The following is a 26712-nucleotide window of genomic DNA, read 5'->3' as shown; positions in this document are numbered from 1 at the left end:
TGCAACTCCCAGGAGGTGTGATAAAGCTTCCTTGTTGGACTCCTTGTAGGACTGTGAAGCAGTCTTTCCTCAACTCTTGATTCAGATGATATTGGCATTCACTGACAGGATACTGATCTTGGGTCCTCTAGGATCATGAAGACTCTCTTTGGTCAAAGTGGGGCAGGGTGAAAAAAATCAGGGGTTGAGATGAGGGGAGATTTATCCTCTGTTCTGAACCTCTCCCTCCAATCAGTTCCTTCTACAATGACCTGGCTGGAGAGCTTCCCACTCCTAGCTTAGTGCCAGATGCTCAGATACCCTGAGTTTCAAATTGCCTTCCTATTTATTTTAAAAATAAAAAAACACAGGATATAACCAGTCTTCTCAAAACAATCTGAACACACTCCTGTGTGGCATAATTTCACTTGATCCATTGACCTTTGCAGGACTTCTAAATTGATCAAGAATTTTTCACAGTGCTTAAAATGTCTTTGATAGACTGATAGTTTCTACAGAAATGTTCTCACCTGGCCAAGAAAAGGAGGCACAGCGTCTTGTCATTTACTCTATATGGAGTGGGTTGATTTTAATGACACTTCAGTGACACTCTTTTTTGCAAAAAATTATTTTAAATGTGGAGTTAATCCACATCTATTGAAAACATTTGTTCCTAGGCTAGATTCAAAACAGATTTAATATAAAACTTCCAGCTAGGTCAGCCTCCTTATTGAGGTAGATCCTAGAAATTCAAAATCAGTGGCTTGCTTTGTTGAACAAAATGCAGTAAAATGATCTGAAGGGCTTTGGAATTGTGATCTAATTTGGGGAAAAGAGAAGAGATTTGAGAAGAGAAAGAGGAGAAGAAGTTGAGCAGGTGACTTAAGGAAGAACCAAAGGACTCAGAGAAAAGGGCTTGAATTGAAGAAGAGACCCTCAGAGAGGGAGAAATGGAGGAAGAGAAGGACCTAAAGCAAAGTTGTGAAAAATGGTGTTAACATTGTCAGGATTACAAAGAACCAGAGCAGGGTGAGATGAGGCTAAAAGAGACAGAAATGGAAATGATATTGTTATTGGAGCAAACTAGATCATCTGGACATGGAGTATAGAAACTAACAAAGGAAAATTTGAAGATTTTTTTTCTCATCATCATCAACAACAATCTTGGAAGAAAGAGATCATTCTGTATTAATGTTCATTATAAACTGCAAAAGGAAAACCAGGAGTTATATGTCATACCCCTTAGATATTGAAAGTATTCAAAGAGATCATTGTATAAACAGAGTCCCACAGATTACAATTCTACATGGAAGTCATTCACTCAGAAGAGATCATAGAAGTATAGATTTAGAGCTGGAAAGGACATGAAAACCATTTCTTCTACCCTCTCATTTTACAAATGAGATAAATGAGGTCTAGGAGAGGTTAAGTCACATATCCAAGGTCATTTCAGTAATAAATGGCCACACTGAGACCTGAACTTTAAGTCTAGGACTGTTTTCATTGTATCACTGTGCTACCTTCCAAGAAGTAACTTTTCAGGATGTCCAAAGGGAAGATTCTGGTGTGAAGGAAAAGATGATCATGGGAGGTTTAACTGGAGGCCATATGGATTCATAGAAAAGAGGATTATGAAACCCTTGCACAATTGTACAAGAAAAGTGAAAATAATATCCATCACTCTGCATTCAGTCTCCAAAGTTCTCCTTCTCAATGCACATGACATTTTCAATCCCAAGTCTATTGTAATTGTTTTGTATCACTGTATTGCTAAGAACTAAGTCTATCATAGTTGATCTTCACATAATTTTGCTATTACTATGTACAAAGTTCTGATTCTTTCAATTCACTCAGCATCAGCTCATCAAAATCTTTCCATGCTTTTCTGAAATCGGCCTCTTTATCATTTCTTATAGAACAATAATATTTTATAACATTAATATACCATAACTTATTCAGCCATTCTCCAACTGATGGGCATCTACCCAGTTTCCAATTTTTTTGCCACTACAAAAAGGACGGCTACGAACATCCTTGCCATGTAGATCCTTTCCCCTTTTGTATGATTTCTTTGGGATACAAGCCCATTAATAACTCTGCTGGATCAAAGTCCTTTGGGCATAGAGGAACAAGGATGTGTATAGACTGGAGAAGATAACACTTGTCTAGGGGGAAATAGTAATGATTTTTAAGATTTTTGATGAGCTGCTGTGGAAGAGGAAATAAAATTGTTTTGCTTGGCCCAAAAGAGCAGAAGGTAGAAGTTGCCAAGGACTCAGTTTAGGCTTAATTTGTAAGGCCAAAAAACTTGCTAATATTGAGAGCTCTCTGAGAATGAATTGAGCTCCTGTAGGAGATGGTGAGATTCCCCCCTAATTAGTGGGCTTTTTAAGCAAAGGCTGTAGAGGTAGAGGCTCTTGGTTAGATATGGGTTGTCCCAAATAGTTTCTGAGTCTGATTACATCTCGTTCTAAAAGTTTTCACAGTAGAAACCTGGCACAGGGGTTTGAGGAAAGATGCTTTCTGTTATTATTATAATGGAGTACTAATTGTTATTTTTTTTTATTTTAAAATAATAAAGTTCTTGTGGGATAAATTTTGTTTACCCTATTATTCTGCATTATTTTTTGGGTTTTATTGTTCTTAAGGTAGTTGAGGAAGCCAGAAATAGGAAATGGAGGAGAGATCCTAAATTTATGATCTCTGCTACCTCATCTCCTTCTTCATTCTATTTGAAGCTAAATTTTAGTTGGGGTCCTCTGGCTCTCTGAGGTGGCCTGAGTACTAATTGACTGAGTTTTAGGGTTGTATATACTGAATTATTTCCTTAATTTATAAGTGATTATAGCGTAGTCTTCCTGTGATGAGGGATTTCTGGGCTAGAAATTTTCATTTACCCTACTTGTACTCCCTTTCCAACTGATGATTGCATATGTTTAGTGTCTTTTGTACATGGTGAAGTTAATCTTATACAATGAACTTGACTTTCAAACATAATTTCCTAACTTCTAGTGTGTTTTTAACAGCTATGAAGATTTTTGTAACTACTAAAAATTCAAAGAACCAAGGTATTGAAGAAGCTTTGAAAAACCGCAACTTTACAGTGGAAAAGATGAGTGCAGAGATTAATGAGATCATCCGAGTGTTACAGCTTACTTCCTGGGATGAAGATGCTTGGGCTAGCAAGGTAAGTAGGAATTTGAGAGAAAACTGTGAACCAGTCCTGAGTAACAAGAGAGGGAGGGTTACTTCATTTGTAATTTCTTATTTATAATCTTGAAGTATTTTCATGTGTAGCACAAGATATATTAAGCTCTTTAAGTAACTTTTTGGCTTCGGGGACCAGGTATTTTTTGTTGACCAAGATAGAATGTTCCATTTACCTCAAGACTTCAGGTCAGGACTCTCTGGTGTCTTGGATGGGAGAATGGGTACCTCCTTTAGGGAAGGATGGATGAAGGAATCATCTTGGCAGTGGTTTTTATACCTCTTTTTACTGGTAGCTCTTACTGCTGGGAAGTCACCATGCTGGTGTGGGTAAAGGTCAACTTTGAATGTATAACTTTTTACATGCACTGAAAGAAAGCTTAATGATAGCCTCACTGGGGCTTTATGGAAGCTAGATTTGTGGGGAAAGTCCAGCTTTTATTTGAACCAGTATAATAAGTTATATCAGAATTCATCCCATTCAGAAGTCTCATGGAAAACTTTCCTTCACTCACTTTTGATCTTGAGATAATAATGGAAAAATTTTGGCACATATCCTTTGATCCTAGAAGAAAAGACTTAAAACCCAACTGGGGAATTTATTTTCATACAAACTCTAATTTTAGAAGTTTCCCAGAGTTGTCTTTTTTTCCTCTTGTTTTCAGCCTGTTTCTTTGGCTGTAAATAGGTTTGTTTCTGTCTCTGGCCACTGTGGCCTTGGGCTGCAGATTGTCCCTTTTTTTCTTGTAGTGACTATAACAGAAGCATCTGGACTGGGGAGTAGCACTTTGCACTCCCAGGGTCTTCTTCCCAACGCTTACTGCATAACAGACGCTTTTGACTAGGGTCTTCATAGCCCAAGGCTTCTTAAACTTTTTCCATTCATCACCCCTTTTCACCCATGAAATTTTTACATAATTTTGTATATGTAGGCATATAAAATAAACATACAAGTCAAACATTTCCTGATAATAAAACATAATTTTGCGACCTCCACCCCCTATATGGGGTCATGAATCACAGTTTCAGAAGCTTTGCTGTAGCTCCCCAGTAGCAGAACTGAATTGAGATATGGCTCGATTCCTAGGTGGAATTTCTGATCTTTATTCTATTGGTTCCAGTTCTTTCCTCTGCTAAGCAAGGGTCTGAAATGGATTGCTGCTGTTCTCCACCCTCCTGCCCCCCATTCCCACCCCTGTTTGGTGGTTGGCTGCATGAAACTGAACAGACAAGTCTAATTTTACCTGAAGATTTGTCAAGGGAGGTGTTTGCACAAGTCTTAATTAGATTGTTTAACGAAGTACTTCACCACTCTGACTTCGCTGTTATGACTTCTTTCTGCCTTTTGTTTTTGTTCTTGTGTTTGTTTTATTCTTTTCTCACGTTTAGAAGGTAAGCTTTCTCCTGCCATCTAGTCTATTTTGCACTTTTTTTTTTGGCTAAAAGAGAAAAAAGCATGTCTAAGGGTTTGTGTCTTGTGCTGGCTGTGTGCAGTGCCCCCTTCCGTGTGCCAGTGTGTGTGACACTGTGCTCGAGTATGCTTTTAAATGCCATTTAATGAGGATCTCGAGGCTGTGAAAATTAGGCAGTTCTAATCTGTGTGTTCATTTCAAGTCACTTACTTAAAAAACAAAGCGTCACTGTGGCCAATCACTTTCTGGGTTTGGTGGACGTGTTTGGAGAAGGTTCCAACTTCCTATTTGGGCTCATTCGTTCTGAGAGTACAGGCCTGTTTGGGAGAGCAGGGTGACATTTCCCTGATCTGGGGATTGTGGAAGGAAAACATTCCCCTTGGTCATATATGCTACTTCTTTCTTTTAATTCCTCCCCCATTATTCTCATCTGGAAGGTCTGGATTGTTGCTTTGTTCAAGGTCTGTCTTCAGAGTTTTAAAAAGTGATTAATGGATACTAGAAGTAGCATGGTTGAGGATTTAGAATACTGGGCATGGAATCAGCAATCCTGGCTTCAGATGTCAACTCAGACTTATTTGCTGAGTGATCTTGGACAAGTCACTTAATTTAAGGCAATTTCCTATGACTTAGGGTTGGAATACTGCTGAGTAAAAATCCTATACCCAGAGTTGTCTCCATTGAAATAGTTGTAGAGACTTAATGAATTTATGTTTTGAAGAATCTAACTGGTGATTATCAGATGAGGATATAAAGCTCTATTTTTAGTATTAGCCCTGGGCTTCAAAACTTAATGGTAATTGCAATAATATCAAAGAATGGTTATTTCCAAACTTTAATTGAACTGTGAACATCCTGTATCTCTCTACTCAAGGAGGAATCTAACTATTCTTGATATACCCAAGCTCTGTCCCTCTATTATTCCTCATTGTTAATTCTTCTTTGCTTCTTATAGGTAGCAGATATGGTAGGAGGAAGCTGATCTTTCAATTTCTAGCTTTCCTTTTTTTCTAACTAATAAGAGAAAGGAATAACACATTGCCCATGCATAATGATGGTCTGACCTTATGTTGACATGGAAAAAATCATTGAAATTGCCAAAGCTAAGTGTGGTGGAATGATAAAAAATGATCGAGGACAAAAATTATCTGTAGTCATTTTTAACAGTATTTTTCACCTTGATGTAGTTCTTTTAAGTAGAAAGTGGTGAATAATAAATGCACATTTAGTACATTTGGTATCTCTCGTTTTTCCTCCCAGACAAAAAATAATTAACTTTCTCTTGCCAAACATATTGCCTGCTTCTCCATTAGTGTAAGCTTTTCCCGGACATTGATGGTTTCTCCAGAAAGTGGAAAAAATGATTGAAGGTAAAAGTATGTCTTGTCTGATAAATCCACTTTTAGGGGGACTACTAAGGTTACTCATTGTGCCTTTGAATCTGAATTCCAGCGATCATGCTAAGAATTTTCAAATGATTTCCCTAGCTTATACTATCAGCTTTACTAAAAGTGATCAGTCACTCTGAAATTCTAGCGTTTGTTTATTGATAGCTTCTTGTTGAACACTGTAGTTAGTAAAATTGTAGGAACACTAGTTGAATCCTGCTCTTTGAAGTCTCCCTGCACTGAGGGGAGTGCATGTTCATAAGGAGCCATCTGAGCGCTGTCAGTCATCATTGTGATCAGTTTAACTCATGTTGGGATTGGGAAAGAAGAGGCAGGCGCTCCATACCCAGGAGTGCTCACCCCCACAGGTTGTTTCTTCTGTAGGGCTTACTTCCTCAAGACTCTTGTGGCAGTTATGTAGAATCTTCTGCTGCAATACTTTGTCATATAGTGACTAAAAGTGATGATGAAGCCAGAGGTCCTGCCAGGCTTCACTGCATGTTACCAAAAGTAGAAATATCACCTACAAACTGTGTCTCTGGAAGGCTTATCCTTGTTGAAGAGAAAGATCCGAGGGCCAGATTTCTACAAACTATTGAGTATTTTTTATTAGAAATGTAATATTATGGAAGATTTGCTAGTAGGAATTTGGGTTAACGATCCACTTGATTTGTTGTATTTTATCACTAAAAGAAGAGAAATGGTTCATGTTAGAAAAATTAGCTTTCCTCCCACAGATCTGAATGAACTCTGAACATCTAATTTTAAGGACTTATTATTTACATGTTGACTATTGAAATAGTTTGTTCTAGCATAAGAATATTCTTTTCATCAAGTCTCTTTCTTTTTTTAAGTCTGATTTTTTTTTTTTTTTGAGTAAAGCTGAATGGGAGTTATTGGTTCAGGGCTAAGGTGGATGGTAGTAGGTGGCATGGGGAGGTAGAGTGGCAACAGGGCATTCTCCTTTTGCCCCTTTGTCAAATTGTCAGGCACCTTGGGGATCCCAGTACTGTCTCTGTCTTTGTTCTTTTGGGTGAAGGCATTTCTATTTAAAAATAGTGCTGTGCTGAAAGTCAATTTCATTGCCATTGGAAAGGTATTTGAAAAGATTTGTTTATGTTTTCTATCTTTTGCTAAGTGGGAACAATGCCAAATCACCACAGACTTTCCTTTTTTTTAATACGTCTTCTATATTCATGTAAGGAATTTTGATAAAGGGAAGAAAAACCTGCTGAAGGGACCCTTCATTTCCCACTTTATTTCAGCTTTCCTTTGAGAAGGTACTGACAGGAAGCTGAAAGATGTAGGTGGAAAGTAATTGGATGCAGGTGTAGCTTTTTACTTTACTTAATTAGAGATCCAGCTAGCTTGTACCCAGATCCACCTTCTTGAGGCCATATAATAATTATCCTCTTCTAATATTGCTTTTCTTCCACTGTATCTGAATTTTTATATTATCTCTAAATATAACTATATGCAATGCTACTGTAACAAATGTCACACTGTAATACACTATAAATGGAACTTGGGGGTTCTTGGGAGATTAAAATATCAAGATCTATAGAAACTTTTATTTTTCATAGAAATTAATTTTTGAAAGTTTGTTCTTTTCAAATAACTGTGGTGAAAACTATGTAATCTCCAAACATCTGCCCCTTTAGAAGCTTTGTTAACTAAGTGAAATTCTCAGCTTCAAAGTAATCTCCTTCCAAATTTGCCACATATTTATGTGAGGAAAAACAAGTCCCTTAATTTGAACATCTTGATGCTGCCATCTCTCCCACTCAGTTTTAAATTACTCATTTCATGACTATACACATTCTTCCTTTTCTTCTCCCAACACATTCACTATCCTACTTTATTAGGAAGAAAAGTGGGCCTAAATAGCTCTCTAGTTGTTCCTTTGGGGTTCAGTTTTTATTTTTTAAAAACAATGGCTACAGAAAATAGTCATTTATCTAGGTCATTGATGATGAGGTGATGGAAATTTGACTTTTAGAGATGAATAATTCAAGGCAATGTTCTTATGTAAGTATATTTGAAGCTGAAATCTGCCCTATAGAAAATTGTTGTTGACTACACAATAATCAATGTAAGCTCCAAGAATTTCCTGCCCTTTATTCCTAAAAATATACATATCCCTAAGTCCTGATGGCCTAGAGACCTTCAATGTAGAATATAATATATGATATCCTGTGAGATTGGGCACTGAATAATTGACTTAATTTTCAAAATGTTGTTTCAAGTTCACAAATATATTTAAATACCCATAGGTTTCTTCCTGAATATATATATTTATTTTAGTGAATAAATGTGTTTTTACATTTACAGCACTCCCCTTCTCTAGGGAGAGTAGTTTCCAAATAGACTGTTGTGAAACTGTTGGTGGTGGAAAAATCGAGAGACTTAGCTCAAATCCCAGTCTTGCCATGATTAGGAGCTGGAAGCAAGTCATTGATATTTTGTGGGCCTCAGTTTCCTCATCTGGAAAATGAGTATGATAGTTATTTTAACTTTTTATTTTCTTCCACATTTCATTACCTACCTCACTTGGCTTCTGTGAGGCAGACATTTTGCCAAGTAGGTAAGTTTTATAAAGGGAACTTTATTAATTGGCTTATATTTGCCTTTAATAAAGTCGGAACAGTTGAATTTCTGAGCTGGAAACAACCTTTGTGGTTCAATAGCTGTGCCCAACTTTTCATGACCCCACAGACCATAGCACATCAATACTGTCTATGAGGTTTTCTTGGCAAAGGTACTGGAGTGGTTTGCCATTTCCTTCTCCAGGGGATTAAAGCAAGTGGGACTAAGTGACTTGCCCAGGATCACACAGCTAGTAAGTGTTTGAGGCCCAGAGTGCTGTCTCTTGAGCCACTTAGCTGTGAAGGAATTTTAGGGATGGTTTAAGCCAACCCTCTTTTTTTATGATGGGGAAACTGAGGCCACTACTGAATGATTACATGGTAAATTAAGACGAAGACCTCTTCCAACCAGTAGGTTGTGCTCTTTTCACTGCCTTCTGTATTCCCAATCTGGAAAGAAAGGACTTTCAAAGTAGCTCATATCACTACCACAAATGCTCCTTAGATCATGAATTTATTACAGAATTGAGATACAGTTTACCTTTTTACTAGAAATGAAAGAGAGAGCTTGCTGTATGAATGAATGGTCAAAACAAGATTAAAAGACTGACATTTAAATTATTTAATAAAACAAGGTTTAAAGCATTTTACTAGCATTTATTTACTTCCCAGTAATATAGTAATTAATTACTAATTAGTCTGTTAAGTAAGTCTCTATTCAACCTTAGATTTCTGCCCAATTGAATTTGTTGGGGTAATGTAATGGCTATTTTAAAAATTGTTTAATTCACTTGTGATATTACCAGTTTAGACAATTTTGTCCTCTGCAATCAGTCCTTAATAAGTGAGACTTTTCTAGGGATGATTACAGGGAGAAGTAAGTTTACCCCTTATGTTGTGTAATGTAGGAGGAGGGCACACTGTTTGGGGATAGTGGGCTTGAGCTGTTAATTTGGAAAAGCCTGCTGAGGTGCTGATCCCCTGTGCCTAATTGAGATGGACAGAGTCTGGCTGCAGGCTCAGACAGGATACTGTATGGCATGATGGCCTCTGTTGGACAGTGCCCCCGTGTGGTGAGAACCTCAGGAACAGGGAAAGCACACATATGATTGAGGACTTTTCACATTTCTCTGGAGTGTCAAAGACTCCTTGGTTGCTCTTATGGAGCTCTGATAGGCAGGCCTCCTACAGAAAAGAAGGTGGATCTTAAATGGGGAACAATGCTTTTAGAGGTACTGATGGTAGCTTTAAAAGGTGATTTGTCAATATTCTTATGAAATGAGGTGAAGTTGTTGTTATAATTGGTTTTTTAAAAAAGTCAAATATTTGTACATTCAACCTAACAGTTCCCACACAGATGGATATTATTTCAATACTTTAGGCATCGCTGATCATGTCTGTGTGGGTACTCCTTCTATTCATTAGATTTTAGCTGAGGTACAGTATCCAGGCCATTAGACACTAACATGGAAGACTTACTTCAAATCCTGCCATATGTCTCTGATCCAGACATATGTCTATGTCTGAGAATCATTAATAATTATTATCAATTAATTTTACCTAGCATTCTATGAGCTAAGTGCTTCACAATTATTATCTCATTTAATCCTCAACAATCCTGGGAGCTCAGTGCTATTATTCCAAATTAATAGTTGAAGAAACTGAGGCAAATAGAAGTTGTCACTTGACCAGAAGTACATAACTAGTAAATTATACTGGTTTGGATCTTGACTCTTATTGATTAGTCCCGGCATTTTGCCCTACTCCACTGTACATGTAATACTCTTATTATGTAATGTGAATTCTAGTTTTGATCAGTAAATTGAAACCCATTTTATTCTTTCCCATTCTTGGGGTGAGGGATAAGGAACCAGTGGTAGATGGGGGTTAGAGGATGTGGAGACAAGGAGAGATATGTAAAAAAAAAAATGGATCTTGAATACCCTTTCTCTTACATTCTTCTACAATTACTTTCCACTATGGTTCAGCATTTTCTTTTGTAGAATTCTAAATAAACTGTGCAATTAATACATTTAATCTTCATTCAGAGTTCTTGTGGTTTCACTAAAGCACAGTGAAGGATTATTGTCAGTTTTGATGTATTTCGAAAGGCAAAATATAAAGGACAAGTAAGTGTCCTTGATCCAACATATTATTGAGTCTCCCTGTGAGTGGAAGGGCTTCCACCCCGAGGCCGGTCCAAGATGACTATGTTGGGCAGAAAGACTGTTAATGAGGACTGTGTCAGCTCCTTCTCTTTTTGACATGGAACCGAGAATTCTTTGGGCTCCGGGGAGTTTAGCAATAAGGGCAGTAGGAAATGGAATGTAATTAACAGAAGGTTTGCATGCAAAGGATGCTGCATTTTGAGGACTGAAGTCAGAGTTGTCGTGTGACAGTATCTCCTAAAGAGTAGCGCTAATGCAGGAGGCTCCTTGCTGTGTTCTGTTCCCGCTGCCTCTGTCTGCTGTGGATTGTGCTGGCCCAATTTTGGCAAGAAAATGACTAGGATTTCTCTTTCAAGGACACTGAGGCGATGAAGAGAGCCTTGGCCTCCATCGATTCTAAACTGAATCAGGCTAAAGGCTGGCTCCGGGATCCCACTGCCGCACCAGGTAAGACTGGGGGGAGGGGGGGGGAGTTGTGCCTTTGGCGCCCCTGGGTTTAAAAAAGAGTTCTCAGACTCAGACATTCAGTCGGAGACTTCCCACTGAGATAGAGAGTGTGCTGTGTAGCACTCTGGCAGCTAGGGGGCGCAGCGACTACAACTCCTGGCCTGGGGCCAGGAAGAGCTGAGTTCAGATCCTGCCTCAGACACCGCCTGGGGGCTCTATTTCCTCAACCTCCCAGTGGGCTTTTGATGATAACTGTAAAGTGCTTTCTAAGTCTTGAAGTACCTGAGCTCTGGCTCCTCCAGATGCCTGGCAGGAGAGCAGCTGGGTCTGAAAGAGCCATTCCACGCAAGCCAGTGGCTGTCCACCTTCCCGGGCTGGTTCCCCAGTGACAGCCGCGGCGCCTAATGAGGCCGGTACTCCGGAGTCTGGGCGTTTTGGAAGCCCTAAACTGGTGGTCTCCGTCCGCGAGAACGTGGTCCGGAGATGCCGCGAGAGTCCAGGACGGTCCCGCCCTGTCCGTCCCCCAGTCCGTCCCCCCTCTACCCATCCCCCCAATGAATTGTCCTCTTAGGTGTGGCCGGCCAGTGAGGGGCGAGTGGGCGGCAGCTCAGGGTTCTCTCCCCTGAGACTGGCTGTCTCTCATTCACCTGAGGCTGAGTTTTATCCTTTTTCAGTTTCCCTCACAGATCCTGATCCAGAGAGAATCAGTCCACGTACCCTCTACCACAGGAATGACATCTAACCAGTCTTATGCCCGAGTCTGTTGACTGAATTTGTATTGTTTATAAAATTAAGATTACTGATTTGATAATCTTATTCCCCAACAACTTTTAGTCTTCCTGGATGGATAGCCAAATAAGAGGATGAAGGGACTCTTAGAAGCAAGCGCGGGATGGCAGCCATTGAGCAAGGAAACAGGAGATATGCCAGCTAGACAGGCCCAATAGTGTGATATTTCTGATGTAAGAGCAAACTACCCTACAGATCCAAAGAGCTTCTGAGGGTATCATTGTGTTATATAGTTCAGTAATGTAATTTATGTTTATGATGATGCCATGGAGTCATGAAGAAAATATTCGATATACTCTGTTTACTGAGGCAGGGAAATGTGTATTTTAGAAAATGTTCCAGTAAATACTTTTGTTGCTTCAATTATCTGGGGGATTAATTTATTCAGAGCATCTGATTGCCTGACGATTCCAGAAAAATGAAATGTGACTTCTTCAAACAAAATATTGAAATCCCATTAGCTTTTCCACCCAGTTCTCCCATTCCTCCCTTTTTTTTTTTTTTTAAACCTATTCCTTTTAGGGAATAGATCATTCCACCTCTCAGACATAGAAAAGACTGTAGAGCAGGACTTTTTACACTTGTTGGTTCCCTGAACAAAGAGGTAATTAGTTTGGTTTAAAAGACCTCATCTAGCTTTCCTGTGGTGAGAGTGAAATAAGAATTCTAGTATGTCAACAAAGTTCTTAAACAGAGTAGTTGATGTCAGTGAGAATTAGGAAGAGCTAGTTCTATTTTCTATAAAGCCATTGAGCTGGATTTGACAGATTCCTTAAACCAATATTTATAAAGGAGGTTTAAATGGTTAAGTCATTACTTTGATATTATCATATCAATACCATATCATTAGTACAGGCTTTTTTATATCTCTAAATGTGTTTAATTCTAAGAACTCCTTGCAGGAATTTCTGTAGTACAAAGATACCATTCCCTATTCACTATTAGACTGATTGTTCTCCATCCCCTATGTCAATGTTTAAAAATACAAGCAACATTTTTGTCTCTTGAGTGAATGAAGTGACTCATGACATCAACACATATATACTGAATATATTGTAATTGTCTATAGGTGATGCTGGAGAGCAAGCCATCAGGCAGATCTTGGATGAAGCTGGCAAAGTTGGTGAACTCTGTGCGGGGAAGAACGCAGGGAGATCTTGGGAACCTGCAAAATGTTAGGGCAGATGACCGACCAGGTGGCTGAACATCGAGCCAGGTAAGCCTTTATCTGCTTTCAGTGAGAAGCTTCATGGAGGACGCCTTGTTCAGTTTCAGGCTTTTCAGCATAGTTAGAGGTAAAGTGGATTTCAGCAAGATTGCTTATTAGAAAGAGATAACTTTCTATAGACCAGTTAACACATTAGCTCTTAACCAATGTGTGCTGGCTCTCTTGTACCTTGTAGACACATTCCATAGTTAAAACAGTTGTCTTAGAATGTACATACTTTAAAGTTAATGTGATTGTAGCTGACCTTCTTGCGTAAAAAAAGTATCTTAGCCTATCAGTGTTCTGTAATGAAGTTAATACGCAGCTCTGACTTCTTGACCTCTGAATGCATCTTGAAAGTGAATTGACATTTGTTAGGACTTTTTCTGTTTCTGGATGTAGATTTAAAAGAACTTTCATAAAAAGGAAAAACTGTAAAAGCCAGGGAATGGGAGTTGTGAGATTTCTAATAAAAAAGGAAAGGAACCATGAAGAGAAATGACATTAGAATTACTTCCCTGATAGTTTCTTTCTAAACCAGTGCCTTGGTGACCTGGGTTGGCATTTTTTAATTCATTGATTCTCAGACACTTTTCTCAATCACATCTTGTCAGTTTTCTTTTGATTGTGTGCCTGTCCCTTTCTGTATCTCTATAACTCTTGGCATTTAAGAAAAAAAAGTATAAACTTGGATATTAAGCAGTTCTGTTGTGGATCACATCCAAGGGAATATATAGCTACTAAAGTAAGGATAGATTCTCCTTAGAAGACATTTTCATTCATCAGGCAGTAGCTTAGGGTGAAGGCCTCTAGTGTAGGGCAAGTTTAAGCACTAATTTTGTTATCAGAGTGTCATGAAAGACAATGTAGAATGCTCTCCCTTCACCCCCCAAACGGGGCATAGGGCCCATCCTATGTAATGGAAATATAGCCATCACAAGACATTGCCTATTTCATTTATACACTAGAACCAGTTGTTCTGTGTCTTAAAAGGAATAAAGGACATAGAACAAAAATGTAACCTCATAAATCTTATCAGGTCCTTAAAAAATTACTTATGTATCATAAATTTAAATGGAATTTTGTAGAAAAGACAAAAGCAAGTCCTTTTTTCAGTCCTGAAAATTGCTGAAGAGGGCTGGAAGAATTATGGTCTCCCCTTTCTTTCTTTTTGCTAATATCTGATCTTCACGGGCCTTTCATCTCCCTAAAAGAAGATTTTGATGTGAAATTCTCAAAGATACTTTTTTTTTTTTGTGGTTAAATGTATATTTTGCTTTTTCTCAATAAACAGAGAGAGACTACGAATATCAAGTGATCTAATAACTATCAGAGGAGGAAAACTGAAAATATCAAGGTTCTTTAATTTAGAAAGATGAAAACTTAAGAAGACTGATTTGAAGGATTGAATTTTACATTATAAAGACCATTTCCCAAATCTTGGAATACTAGAACAAATCTTATACATCCTCAAGATTTGAATGGAAAAAAAAGTACTGTTTTACATAGTGAATAATGTTTAGGACACACCACTTAGAAACTAATACAACAGAATATAGAAAGGTTCTAAAAAAGGTTTGATCATTTCCTGAATAACAGATTCATACTAAATTGTGAAGTGAAAACATCTTGTTGTAGAAGATGAGACTGTATCAACCAAACATCTGAAGCAGGATGATAGTTCTTCTGACTATTCTTTGTCCTGGCCTTATTGAAATGAGTGAGAGGTCTTTGGGCATTTCACTGTATGATTGAAAAATAAATGTGAGTTCCTATGACAGGAGCACCCCTGAGTTGGGAGAAAATAAAGGTTGAGTAATTGGTTCTTTAGGAGGCAGCTAATCTTAGTGGAATAGCCTAAAATCTGTTCAGTGTTTCTCACAGACATGCTCAGGTTTCTTTAACTCTGTGTCTCCTGTTGGACTTGTTTGGCATGAATAGGTTGCATAGAACCAGAAAGTGGAGATTTCTAAATGAAACTATCAGCTATTCTATATATCAGAAAACTGAGGGACTCTGGAAATGTACACTTGCTAATAATATTTGAAAGTAGACATTGCTCAAGGATGTGCTGCTCTGGTAACAAAGACCAGTGGAACACATTTTCTTTGGAGTTTAGGGTAGTTTATGTAAAAATCACCAAGAGTGGGGGCAGCAATGGATGGTGCAATGGATAGAGCATCAGCCCTGAAGTCAGGAGGACCTGAGTTCAAATCTAATTTCAGACACTTAACACTTCCTAGCTGTGTGACCCTGGGCAAGTCATTTAACCCCAATTGCCTCAGCAAAAAAAAAAAAAAATCACCAAGAGAAATTATTTCCTAATGTTTCAGGGTCTCTTGAGGTTATTCCTTTGCAGCCCCAATTTTTTCCAAGTAGTTTTGCCTCAAGGCCGAACTGATGATGTATTCTTAAAATCAGCAGAGAAAGCAGATGCCTGTGTGCTCTCCCAGATTTGTTGAACAAGGGAAACGATACAAATACATGAACCAAGCGGATTTGTACTTTCCTGTTGGATGGAACATTTTGCTCCTGCGTATTTGCGGGGGCCCACTAACAGCATATGTCTCTCTGGAATAGGGGACAAGGAGCTGCACCCATGGCCATGCAGAAAGCCCAGCAGGTGGCCCAGGGCCTGGACATGCTCACAGCAAAGGTGGAGAATGCAGCGCGCAAACTGGAGGCCATGACAAATTCAAAACAAAGCATCGCCAAGAAGATTGATGCTGCCCAGGTGGGAATGGTGCTTTGAGGTGGGGGCGGGCATGGACATGCGCTCCGCAAACACCCGAGGTTGTCCCTTCTCTTTTCAACAGAGACAATCACGAGGGAATGGTTGTTCTTGTCAGTCACAGCTGACGGGTGTGTTCCTGTCCATTAACTGATTCTTAGATTCTGAGGCTTCACTTTGAGAAGCACACAGCTTTACACTAATGCTTTGATATTTTAAAATCAGGATTGTTATTTTGAACAGTTGCCATTAAGCACTGTAATGGGTACAGAAGGAATACAGTTTTGATGTTGAATAGAGGAGATGCCTGATCTTTCATTCCAGGAACTAAATCTCTATTTGTTCAGAGTAAGTGAATTTTAAAGAAGCACTTAATAGGGAATGTAAAATTTATGTGACTTCAAATTTAATCAGGTTCAACTGACCCAAAGTCATGTTACCTCTTGTGGAAATACTTTATTCTCTCTGAGTATCCTTGTAACATTGTGTAAAAACTGGTCAGTCTTTAAAAAAATGACTATGCTTGTAATCTTATGGAAATAGGTCCAGTAGCTTTGCAAGAAAGGTGCAATAATTAGTTCTTGAGATTCGTTCAATAGTTCACTATCAGTGTCATTCATTCATTCATTTGTTGGTTTTTGGTTTTGGTTTTTTGCCATTTCTTTATATGAAGAATTGGCTTGCAGATCCAAATGGGGGCCCTGAAGGAGAAGAACAGATTCGAGGTGCTTTGGCTGAAGCTCGGAAAATTGCAGAGTTATGTGATGATCCTAAGGAAAGAGATGACATTTTGCGTTCTCTTGGAGAAATCTCTGCTCTGACTTCTAAGTTGTCAGATCTACGGAGACAGTAAGTAATGATTTTTCATTTGAGAAAGAATTTAACATTTAATTAACATGTATGCCAAGCTTTTTCAAAACTAATTTGAACTTCAATTGTTCAAATTAATCTTCTTAAGTTTTCATCTTTCCAAACCAATTACTCAATTAACAAAGTAAAATTATATGCAAATATCCCCAGATCCTATAAACAGTTTAGCAAAACACCTTGGGAAAATGGTTGTAATGATTACATACATGCGGCTCTACCCTTCTGTTATTTATTCTTTGGTAAGTGAAGACCCCATGCAGTAACTTTAACAGGGTAGGGGCAGTTTTATTTCATTTGCTCCTCTCAGGAGCTCTGGGAAGTGATCAAATTGTTCTCTGTTCTAAGGCTAAGAGGTAGAGAGGTGGACTTATATGCAGAAAGACCCATTCTTTTCTCCCAGCTCAGATACTTCTTAGCTGTGTGATCCTGCAGAAGTCACTTCCTTTTCTGAGCTTCAGTTTCCTCATCTGTAAAATGAAAATACTGGATTTGATGGTCTCAAAAATCTCCATTGCCTCCAAATCTGACTAAAGATAAAGCACTTTGTGTCAGCTTCTGTTATTATCATCACCACTCCCACTTTGTAAGGGGCCAGACCCTGGGTCACAGTTAACTTAGCCATAGAGTGGAACTGTGGCCTGCCTTTAGAACTCAGGACAGCTGATTCTTAGGCAAGTTCTCTTCCTTTTATATAATTCATTTTTTGACTGACCTTAACAAACATCATTTTGTCCATTCCTACTCAAACAGAAAGCATTTTTACATGAAACTGCAGATCTCTAGTGCATATACTTTAATTCTAATAAATTCAATCTGTAGCTTTCAAAGCTGCTTTTCCTTCTTATAACAAAAAATAATAAAATATTCCTTGCTTTCTTTCTGGGTTTGTTTGTTTGTTTTTTTGGTTTGGTTTGGTTTTAGTTTTTTGGCTGTTAGCCTTTCTTCCCTATTCAATGTCTCCCCACCAAGTTGAGGAAATAAAATTTTAAAAGCCCTTAAAAGAAACAGGCATAGTTAATCAAATGGTTTCCCACATTGACTGTGTCTAGTAATTCTGCCTCTTAAATCCATTCCCAAGTCTTATCAAGAAGTCCTCTGGAATGGTAGTTGGTCTTTGCTTTGAATAGTGTTCAAGTTTTTCAGAGTTATTTTGTTCTTAAAATGTTATTGTTTTTTGTATGAATTGTTCACCTGTTCTCATTTCACTGTACATCAATTCAGGTTTCTCTAAAATTATTCTTTTCATCATTTTTTACATATTTCATTACATTCATAGATGATAATTTTTCTAGCTATTCCTTAATATGTGAGTACTTTGTTTTTAGTTCTTTGATACCACCAAGAGCTGATAAATATTTTTATACAAATGGGTTACCTCTTATTTCTTTGAAGTCTTTGGAGTATAGGGCTAGAGATGTTATAACTGAGTCAAACAAAGGATATGTGGAGTTTGATGTTTTGGGGCCTGGTTGGAATTACTTTCCAGAATGACTGGATGAGTTCACAGCTCCCCCAGTGGTGCACTGATGTGCCTGTTTTCCGGTACCACTTCAGCAATTGTAATTTTCCTTCTTTAAAAAATCATCATTTTGAGGCCAGTTCCAGTGATCTTGTGATGAAAAGAGCTATTTGCACCCAGAGAGAGGACTATAGGGAATGAGTGTGGAGCACAACACAGCATTCTCATTCTTTTTGTTGTTGTTCGCTTGTATTTTGTTTTGCTTCTCTTTTTTCTGGTTTGACTTGACCTGTAGCTTCATATCAGTGCTGGAGGCAATACCTTTTGTCCGGACAAGACTTAACCCAGGTCTTTGATCTGCTGTGCAATGTGGCTTCTCCATCCCCGACTTAAAAACAAAAGTTCTCCGTATTAATGCCATCACTTGGAGGTTGTCAGCTTTGACTGCCATAATGTAAGCACACGTGGTTACATACAGCACAGTGTGGTGTTCTGTTTTTGTTTTACCCTCTGGGATCTGATGTGGATCAGCTTTATATCCCAGTATTCCTTTACAGAATGTACTTTACACCTCTGCTCATCATGTGCACACTTTCTCTGCTTTCCCCTGCCTGAAATGTCCTTCTCACTTTCTGGCCATTTAGAGACATCTTCACTCTGAAGGCTGAATTCAAATAGCATCCCATCAGCCCCCTGGATTCTCTTCCTCTTTTGTATTCACAAAAATTCACAAAGCTATCACTCTATGTACTCTATTGTGACACTTAACAGATTATACTGCAGTGTTACTTATTTTTTATGTTTATATTCTTTGTCTTCCACTAGATTAGAAGTTCCTTTGAAGGTAAAGACTTATCTCCTCTAAGTGCTCAGCATAATTTCTTATATATAGGGGTCATTCATTAAATATTTGCTGCTGCAGGTAGCATTAAAGGTAATGTTGGTGAGAGTATGTCATCTCTTTATGATCATTTATGTGTAGTCCTTCTCCACTGAAAGCTGAGAATACAAATACAGCCAAATACTTAGGAGCCGATTTGGAGGGTTTCTGAGAGAAAAATGAATAACTTAAGTATTTTCTAGGCTTCCAGTGAAGAAAGCTATGGAATAAGTCTTAGTGACTGATCTTAACAGGGCCTTTAGCCAACCCTCTACCTCTAGGTTTTTAAGGCATCATGCAGAGAGGACAACGATTGCAGAAATTGTTTCTTTCTTACTCTCAAGGTCTCTCTTAAGAACTTTAGGATTGATTGTGTGACATGGGAGACATTGATACAGACTGCCCAGCATGGCATGCCCTCATCAGAGAAGGTGCTGTGCTGTATAAAGGCTAACAGAATTGAATTAGCCTTGAAGAAATAAGAGATGTGCAAAGTTAGAGAAGCCCCTAAATGTTCATGGGGACTATTTGTGTTCGACCTGTGACAGAATATCCGGAGCTTGTATTGGTCTGATTGGCCAGTTGGATACACTCTAACACGGTCATGTCATTTGGTCCTCCAACAACGAAGGACAGAAACCAGCAACAGAGTGCATCAGAATCTTCAAATGTAATTCGAAACTAAGTTATTTGTAATGAAGTTAAGTCATTAGTCAAGAAGCCTCATGAATAATTATCTGCTTTTAACTGTCTTATAAATATTCTTTTATTCCCATATTGCAGTTTTCTAAGTAGTGGTCTGGGGTTGTGTGTAAACAGTTTAATGTCTTGGCCTATCTGATGCCCATGATGGTAAGAATGAATTTTATTTCTCAGTCTTCTTGGGAACCCCCCCTGATTTTAGGGGACAATAATATATGTATTATTTTAACTATGTTCAAGAATGGTTTTTTGGCTTAATTTATTACTTCAGCAGCTGTTCTTTTATCTTTAGGGGGAAAGGAGACTCTCCTGAGGCTCGGGCTTTGGCAAAGCAAATTGCTACAGCCCTGCAGAACCTGCAGACCAAAACCAACAGAGCTGTGGCCAATAGTAGACCTGCCAAAGCAGCTGTCCATCTGGAAGGCAAGATTGAGCAAGCTCAGAGGTGGATTGATAATCCCACTGTGGACGATAGGGGTGTAGGTAAGGTGTTGAGTAGATTTTGTTTTTACTCCATTATATTAAATCATAACAAGCCCACTTTAACCAACATTCTGGTACCATTTGTCTTTCTAGAGGTTTTTGCAATAACTTTGATCAGTGTCATTAAAATTTGGCTTGAGGATTTCAGGATTAATTATTTGGTCATCACAGCACTGCTCATCTCCAAATTGCCATTTTGAATTTTTGATCCCCTGTTCTGAGCATTCTGCTTTTTATCTATTTACTATCTTCTCTGTATCTTTGCACAGCTTCCTGTTAGGCATAATTTTGGTAAATACAAAGCAGGTTTTTGGACTTCCAGGAAGTAGCAGTAAGAAGTTAAACAGAAGAAGACCTGTTCAGTATCTCCCTTAAAAACAGTAATTACAAGGTCAAAGTAGCAAAACTATCAGATTTTTAAAAGTTTAAAAAAAAATTATTCTAAATAGTAAACACAAAAATATTCACTTCCTTAGATAGCAATATATATTTCCATAAGTTTGTCTCATTTACAGTTTTAAAGGCATATATTAACTTTAAAAAGATAGTAATGAAAACATCCTTGTTTGCTTCCATAGTCCCACCTGAACACTTTATCTTTTATGTATTTTCTCCCAAGTTTATTGCTTTGTTCACATACTTTATGTTTTTGTTCTAAAGCTGCTTTTTTTCCACTCTACCACTTCCTATAAATGACAACATTTTCACAGAGGAATAAATAGATAACACTGCAAAGGAGAATAATGGGGAAAAAAGAAGAAAGGGATCTCTGATCCTGCCTCATCTAAGATCATCATATAAAATAATAATTATCTAAACTGTCTGATGCTGGAGAAAAACAAAAATAATAAAGTGGATCATAGGTACAAAATAATCCAAAAATAAAATCAGAAACATAAAATGTATTAGGATCTATAAGGCCAATATTGCAAAATAATACAAAAGAGCCATAAAATGGAGAGAGAGAAAAAGAGAGAGTGTGCATGTGCAAGTGAGCACGGTCTTCCTGAAACTCATTTCTGGGATGTGGCTACTTGGAAGAGGAAGCCACTGTCAGATTGTCAGATATCTGTGGTAACTAATTTTGCTTGCTAACTGAGCTTGTATGTTGCTGAAGACCAGAATGTTCTATCATCACCCTTCTGATTTAGCCTTTCTGGGTTATAAACCCTAATGGGCTCAGTTGTGGTTTGTTGCTCTTGGAAATTTTGCTTTTTAAAAAACAAGAAGTATTGGGAAAATTGGCTAGAAATATGGCAAAAAAAAAAATGGAATTATAATCACAACTCATGCCAGATATTGACATGTCTACCAAATGGATAAATGTTGTAAGTCTTTTATTTTAACTCATTAAAAAGAAGAAAATGGAAAGATAGCTTTATTGAAGTAGAATTTCTTTCCTATTCACCAAGGGAAAAACACATTTGTTATCTACGGTTTCATTACCTAAAAATTGTATTTTTGCACAATAGAAAGCAATGTAGCTAGAAAGATTGGGGTGGGGGTGGGGGTGGGAATTAGCCATAAACATTTTTCATAAAAATCTAAAATTTTTTAAAAATCCACAAGGAATTGTCACATAGTATAAGAAAAAGATCTTTATTCAGTAGATATAAGTAGTTAAAAGATATAAACCAGGTGATTCTTTAGAAAAATAAACATGAATTATTCATATCCATCTGAAAGATTGTTCAAACTTTTGTAATCAGAAAAACATAAAAGATTTCTGAGAAACCACCATATAACCTTTAAATCGGAAAGATAGTTAATAAAATTCATTGCTATTGCAACAAGCAGCAAAATAGGCAAACTATCAACTTTTGAAGATTTATGAATTTGTGAATTGTTTTGTAAAACATGATGAAAAGTATTCAATAATACTTCTGAAACTCTTGGCCTCAATGATCCCATTTATAGGCAGGCTCTTTACAAAAATCACTGCATTAATCATACCATCCAAAAACTTGGAAACATCTCATATATCTAGTAATTGGGAAATGGCTGAACAAACTGTAGTACGTGAATGTATTACAATGTTATCGTGTCACAACATTACAGATGTCAAGAATGCAAAGAATACTTGATTCTAGATAGAATAAGCAAAGCAGAGGTTATAAGAAAAAGGAATGGAGACTAGTAGAAGCTGCTCTGGAATCATAGTAGCTTCAAGTAGTAACTAAGGAGAATTTTTTCTAAGTGCAATAAATGAGATTATAACAATACTCTGAAGGAACTAGAGGAAGAAATGAAATAAAGAATTGGACCCAGCTAAAGAAACCAGTAAAAGCAGAAAAAATTTAATAAAAGCACAGAATGGCAAAAGAAATGATGAGGGCTGAGATATAATCCTGTTGGACAAAAGGATTTGGGTAGAATAAATGCAGATGAAAGAGAAGAATCTGGGCAAACAAAATGTTTGTGGCAGCCCTGTTTGTAGTGGCTAGAAACTGGAAATTGAATGGATGCCCATCAATTGGAGAATGGCTGGGTAAATTGTGGTATATGAATGTTATGGAATATTACTGTTCTGTAAGAAATGACCAGCAGGATGAATACAGAGAGGCCTGGGGAGACTTACATGAACTGATGCTAAGTGAAATGAGCAGAACCAGGAGATCATTATACACTTCAACAACGATATTGTATGAGGATGTATTCTGATGGAAGTGGATTTCTTTGACAAAGAGAAGCTCTAACTCAGTTTCAATTGATAAATGATGGACAGAAGCAACTACATCCAAAGAAAGAACACTGGGAAATGAATGTGAACTATTTGCATTTTTGTTTTTCTTCCCGGGTTATTTTTACCTTCTGAATCCAATTCTCCCTGTGCAACAAGAGAAGTGTTCGGTTCTGCAAACATATATTGTATCTAGGATATACTGCAACATATCCAACATATATAGGACTGATTGCCATTTAGGGGAGGGGATGGAGGGAGGGAGGGGAAAAATCGGAACAGAAGCAAGTGCAAGGGATAATGTTGTAAAAAAATTACCCTGGTATGGATTCTGTCAATAAAAAGTTATTATAAAATTTAAAAAAAAAAATCTGGGCAAAGACAAGGAGAGTATATCTAAGAGTGACTGAATTTTCTCAAAGCAACAGAAGAAAAGAATCTTATCATTTTATTAAGTTTAATCCAACCCAACATATTAAACAACTGCTGTGTTTAGGATGCTAAGCAAGTTACTAGAGATACAAAGAAATAGCCCCTCCTCTCAAAGATCTAACCTGCTCCTGGGAAATATCTCTTTGACTATATGTCCATATAAGTAATTTGAGGTAGGAGATAGCCTTAATAACTGGGGAGAAGATGGTGCTCAGGAAAGTCATGGGGGAAGAGGTAGCACTCGCCTAAGAGGCCGATATGATGAAACAGTGCATTCCACACGTGGAAAAACTGATTTATAGAAATTTATCTAAGCAAGGAATTGGTTGTCGAACAGAGGGAAAGCTTGTTCATTTTTGTTGGGAAGAAGAATGTGTAAAAATGAGTGATGCTGGGCTGGAAAAGTAGGTAGGGAGGGCCTAAATAGCAGGCTGAGGAGCTTGAGTCTTCTCCCGGAGACACATTGGGGAGTGATTGAAAGAAGACATTTGAGCAGAAGAGTGATAAGATGACACTTCGGTCTTAGGAATATTACTTGGGCAGTTCTTTAAAGAATGTATTGGAGAGAGCAGTTTAGAAGGAGAAAAACTAAATAGGATATTATTTAAATAATTCAGGTAATATGGGGACTGTATTAGTAGAAAGAAAGAAATACATGCAAGAGATATTATGAAGGTTAGGAACTATAAGGCTTGATAACTGAAGGATTGAAAGTAGAAATGGCAGATAGGAAAGGGTCAGGGATGACTGATATAAACTTGGATAACTAAGAGGGCAATACCTCCTCAATAGAAACACGGAGGATTGGAAGAGAAAAAAGAAAAGAATGGGAAAAGAGGAGAGACCATGGGGGAAAGATCTAGGGGTAATGCCTTAGAGGATAGGAATGGCACCTCTGAGAAGCTCAGACTGTAATAGGAAGCCCAACTCTACTGAGCAACATCAATGTTACTTTGAACATATAACTCTTGTTGAGGATAGTAATGAAAAAACATTTTATTGGGCTTCCTTCCTACAGCTACACTTGAACTCTACCTGCTTTTGACATGTGTAAAGGAAAATTTGCTTCTTTTTTGGTCCAGGTCAGGCTGCGATCCGGGGACTTGTGGCTGAAGGTCATCGTCTTGCTAATGTTATGATGGGGCCTTATCGCCAAGATCTTCTTGCAAAATGTGACCGAGTGGACCAGCTAACGGCCCAGCTGGCAGACCTAGCTGCTAGAGGGGAAGGGGAGAGTCCTCAGGCAAGGGCTCTTGCTTCCCAGCTACAGGATTCCTTAAAGGTAAATCTTACGATTAAATACTCTATTAAAAAATAATAGTAAAAAAGTAAGATACCTAAAAAAGTAGGTATTTTGTAATGTATAGAATTTAATTGTATATGGTTTTTGGTATTTGATGTAAAAAGACCATGGCCCAGTATAAAAAATTTGTAGCTAACAGAAAATTCTTTCTGTGGCAAGAAATTTGGAAACGGTGGTACTGAAATAAGAATGATAATTATAAGAAATGATAGGATCAGTCAATGAATAAGCAATTATTAAGCACATATTCTGGGGAGACCCTCTCCTAGGTACTGGGGCTACTAAAATAAGAACAACATGGCTCTCAAGTAACTTGCTTAGCATCCCAAACCTTACTTTCTACTGAGGAAAATCTAAAATAATTTTTTATGTGTATGGGGGAACGTAAGCCTTAATAGATGGGAAGATCAGCAAAAGCCTTCTGTAGGAGGTGAGGCTTGAGCTGAGCTTTGAAGAAAAGGAGGGATTCTTTGAGCAGGGATGAGCAGGAGTACATTCCGTGATGAAACCTACTCTGAGCAGAGACATGGAGATGGGAAGTGACCTGGTATGTGAGGGACAGAAAGAAAACCAGCTTAACTGGACTAAAGGGTGAATAAAGGCAAGTGGTAGCTGTTGATATATGTCTATGAACATTGATATATTTAGATAGATACAGATCTGCATATGGATAAAGGTTTTTCTGGACGTGTGGGTTGGAGCCAGATTGGGAAGAGCTCTCACTGTCAAACAGTGGAATTTGTTTTAGGTCCTAGAAGCAACAGGGAGGTCTTTGAGCAGAATTACGTGGTCAGACCTTTGCTTTAGCATGGCACTTTGGCAGTTCTATAGAGGACAGGTTGGAGGAAGCAGAAACTTGAAGCATGGAGACCAGTTAGAAGGCCATCGCAGTGGTCCCAGCCAGAAGTGGTGGTGGTCCTGTCAGTGGAGGGAAGGTTGACAGATTGCTGGTGATGTGAATATGGACCCAGCAAGAGCTGGTGAGACCTGGCAGGGTGAGGAATTGAAGTAACTCCGGGATTGTGAACCTGGGGGATTGATGATTGAAAGAATGGTGTTAACCTAGACTAAGAGGAGATTGGAAAGAAAGGGAGTTAAGGGGAGGCGGGGGAGAGGGATCTTTTGTTTCAAATACTTGTGTAACATAAATTTCTGATAGGCTATTGGTGATGGAACTGGAGCTCTGTGAAAAGACCTGAGCTGGATATATAGACTTGAGAGTCTTCTGCATAGATAGCTGTCGTGGGAGTTGAGGAGATCCCTAAGACTGTCAGTAGAAAGGGAAGAAAAGAAGACCCAAGATAGCGTCTTGGATACGCCATCATTGGAAAGGGCGGCCATTGATGATGACTTAGCAAGGAAGACTGAGAAGCAACAGCCAAGTCGGTGGGAGAGAGTGCAGTCTCACAGATTGAGTGAGGGCTCTTGGAGGGTTGTCAGCAGTGTCAGATGTTATAGGAAGGTTAAGAAGGATGTGGATTTTTTTCTTTAAGACCATTGACTTTGGCAGTTAATGAGTCATTGGTAACTTTGGAGGAAATACAGTTAAGAGCTGCAGTGAGCTTCCAAATTAGAAGGGGTTAAATAAGGCTCTTCTGTTCACTTCTAGGAACCCATCTCATTATGCTTTATTAGGCTGTCATTTTCAACAGGTTGGGAGCCATGTTTTTTAAGTATCCTTTGTGTTGGACGAGTGGTATAGGAATCTTGGGTTGGACACACATGCTTACAGTTGGACATTTATGGGCTATTTTCATTTGGAAAATAAATGTTTTTAAGGATCTGAAAACAAAGATGCAAGAGGCCATGACCCAGGAAGTGTCGGATGTTTTTAGTGATACCACAACACCCATCAAGCTGTTGGCAGTGGCAGCCACTGCACCCCCAGATGCACCAAACAGGGATGAGGTGAGTATGACTATGGCTTTCTCTGTCCTTGTTAGGAGCTAGTTCTGTGAGAGCTCGAAGGAATGAAGGCCTAATGGGAAAT

The 26712-nt window shown here is 38.3% G+C and overlaps 1 protein-coding gene across 1 annotated transcript in view; it reads left to right on the top strand.

Moving 5' to 3' along the window:
- VCL (vinculin) overlaps positions 1 to 26712 on the top strand; it is a 104618-nt gene that overhangs the window by 63162 nt on the left and 14744 nt on the right. The window contains 9 exon segments of the mRNA XM_051982069.1: positions 3006 to 3166; positions 11096 to 11186; positions 13045 to 13113; positions 13116 to 13191; positions 15763 to 15916; positions 16587 to 16762; positions 20117 to 20307; positions 24502 to 24701; positions 26502 to 26630. Of these exon segments, the coding sequence (XP_051838029.1) occupies positions 3006 to 3166; positions 11096 to 11186; positions 13045 to 13113; positions 13116 to 13191; positions 15763 to 15916; positions 16587 to 16762; positions 20117 to 20307; positions 24502 to 24701; positions 26502 to 26630 (1247 nt within the window).

The sequence above is a fragment of the Antechinus flavipes genome, chromosome 2, assembly GCF_016432865.1.
Source record: "Antechinus flavipes isolate AdamAnt ecotype Samford, QLD, Australia chromosome 2, AdamAnt_v2, whole genome shotgun sequence".
Classification (NCBI taxonomy): Eukaryota; Metazoa; Chordata; class Mammalia; order Dasyuromorphia; family Dasyuridae; genus Antechinus; species Antechinus flavipes.
The sequence above is the reverse complement of the archived record's forward strand: the minus strand, read 5'-3'. Positions and strand labels throughout refer to the sequence as shown.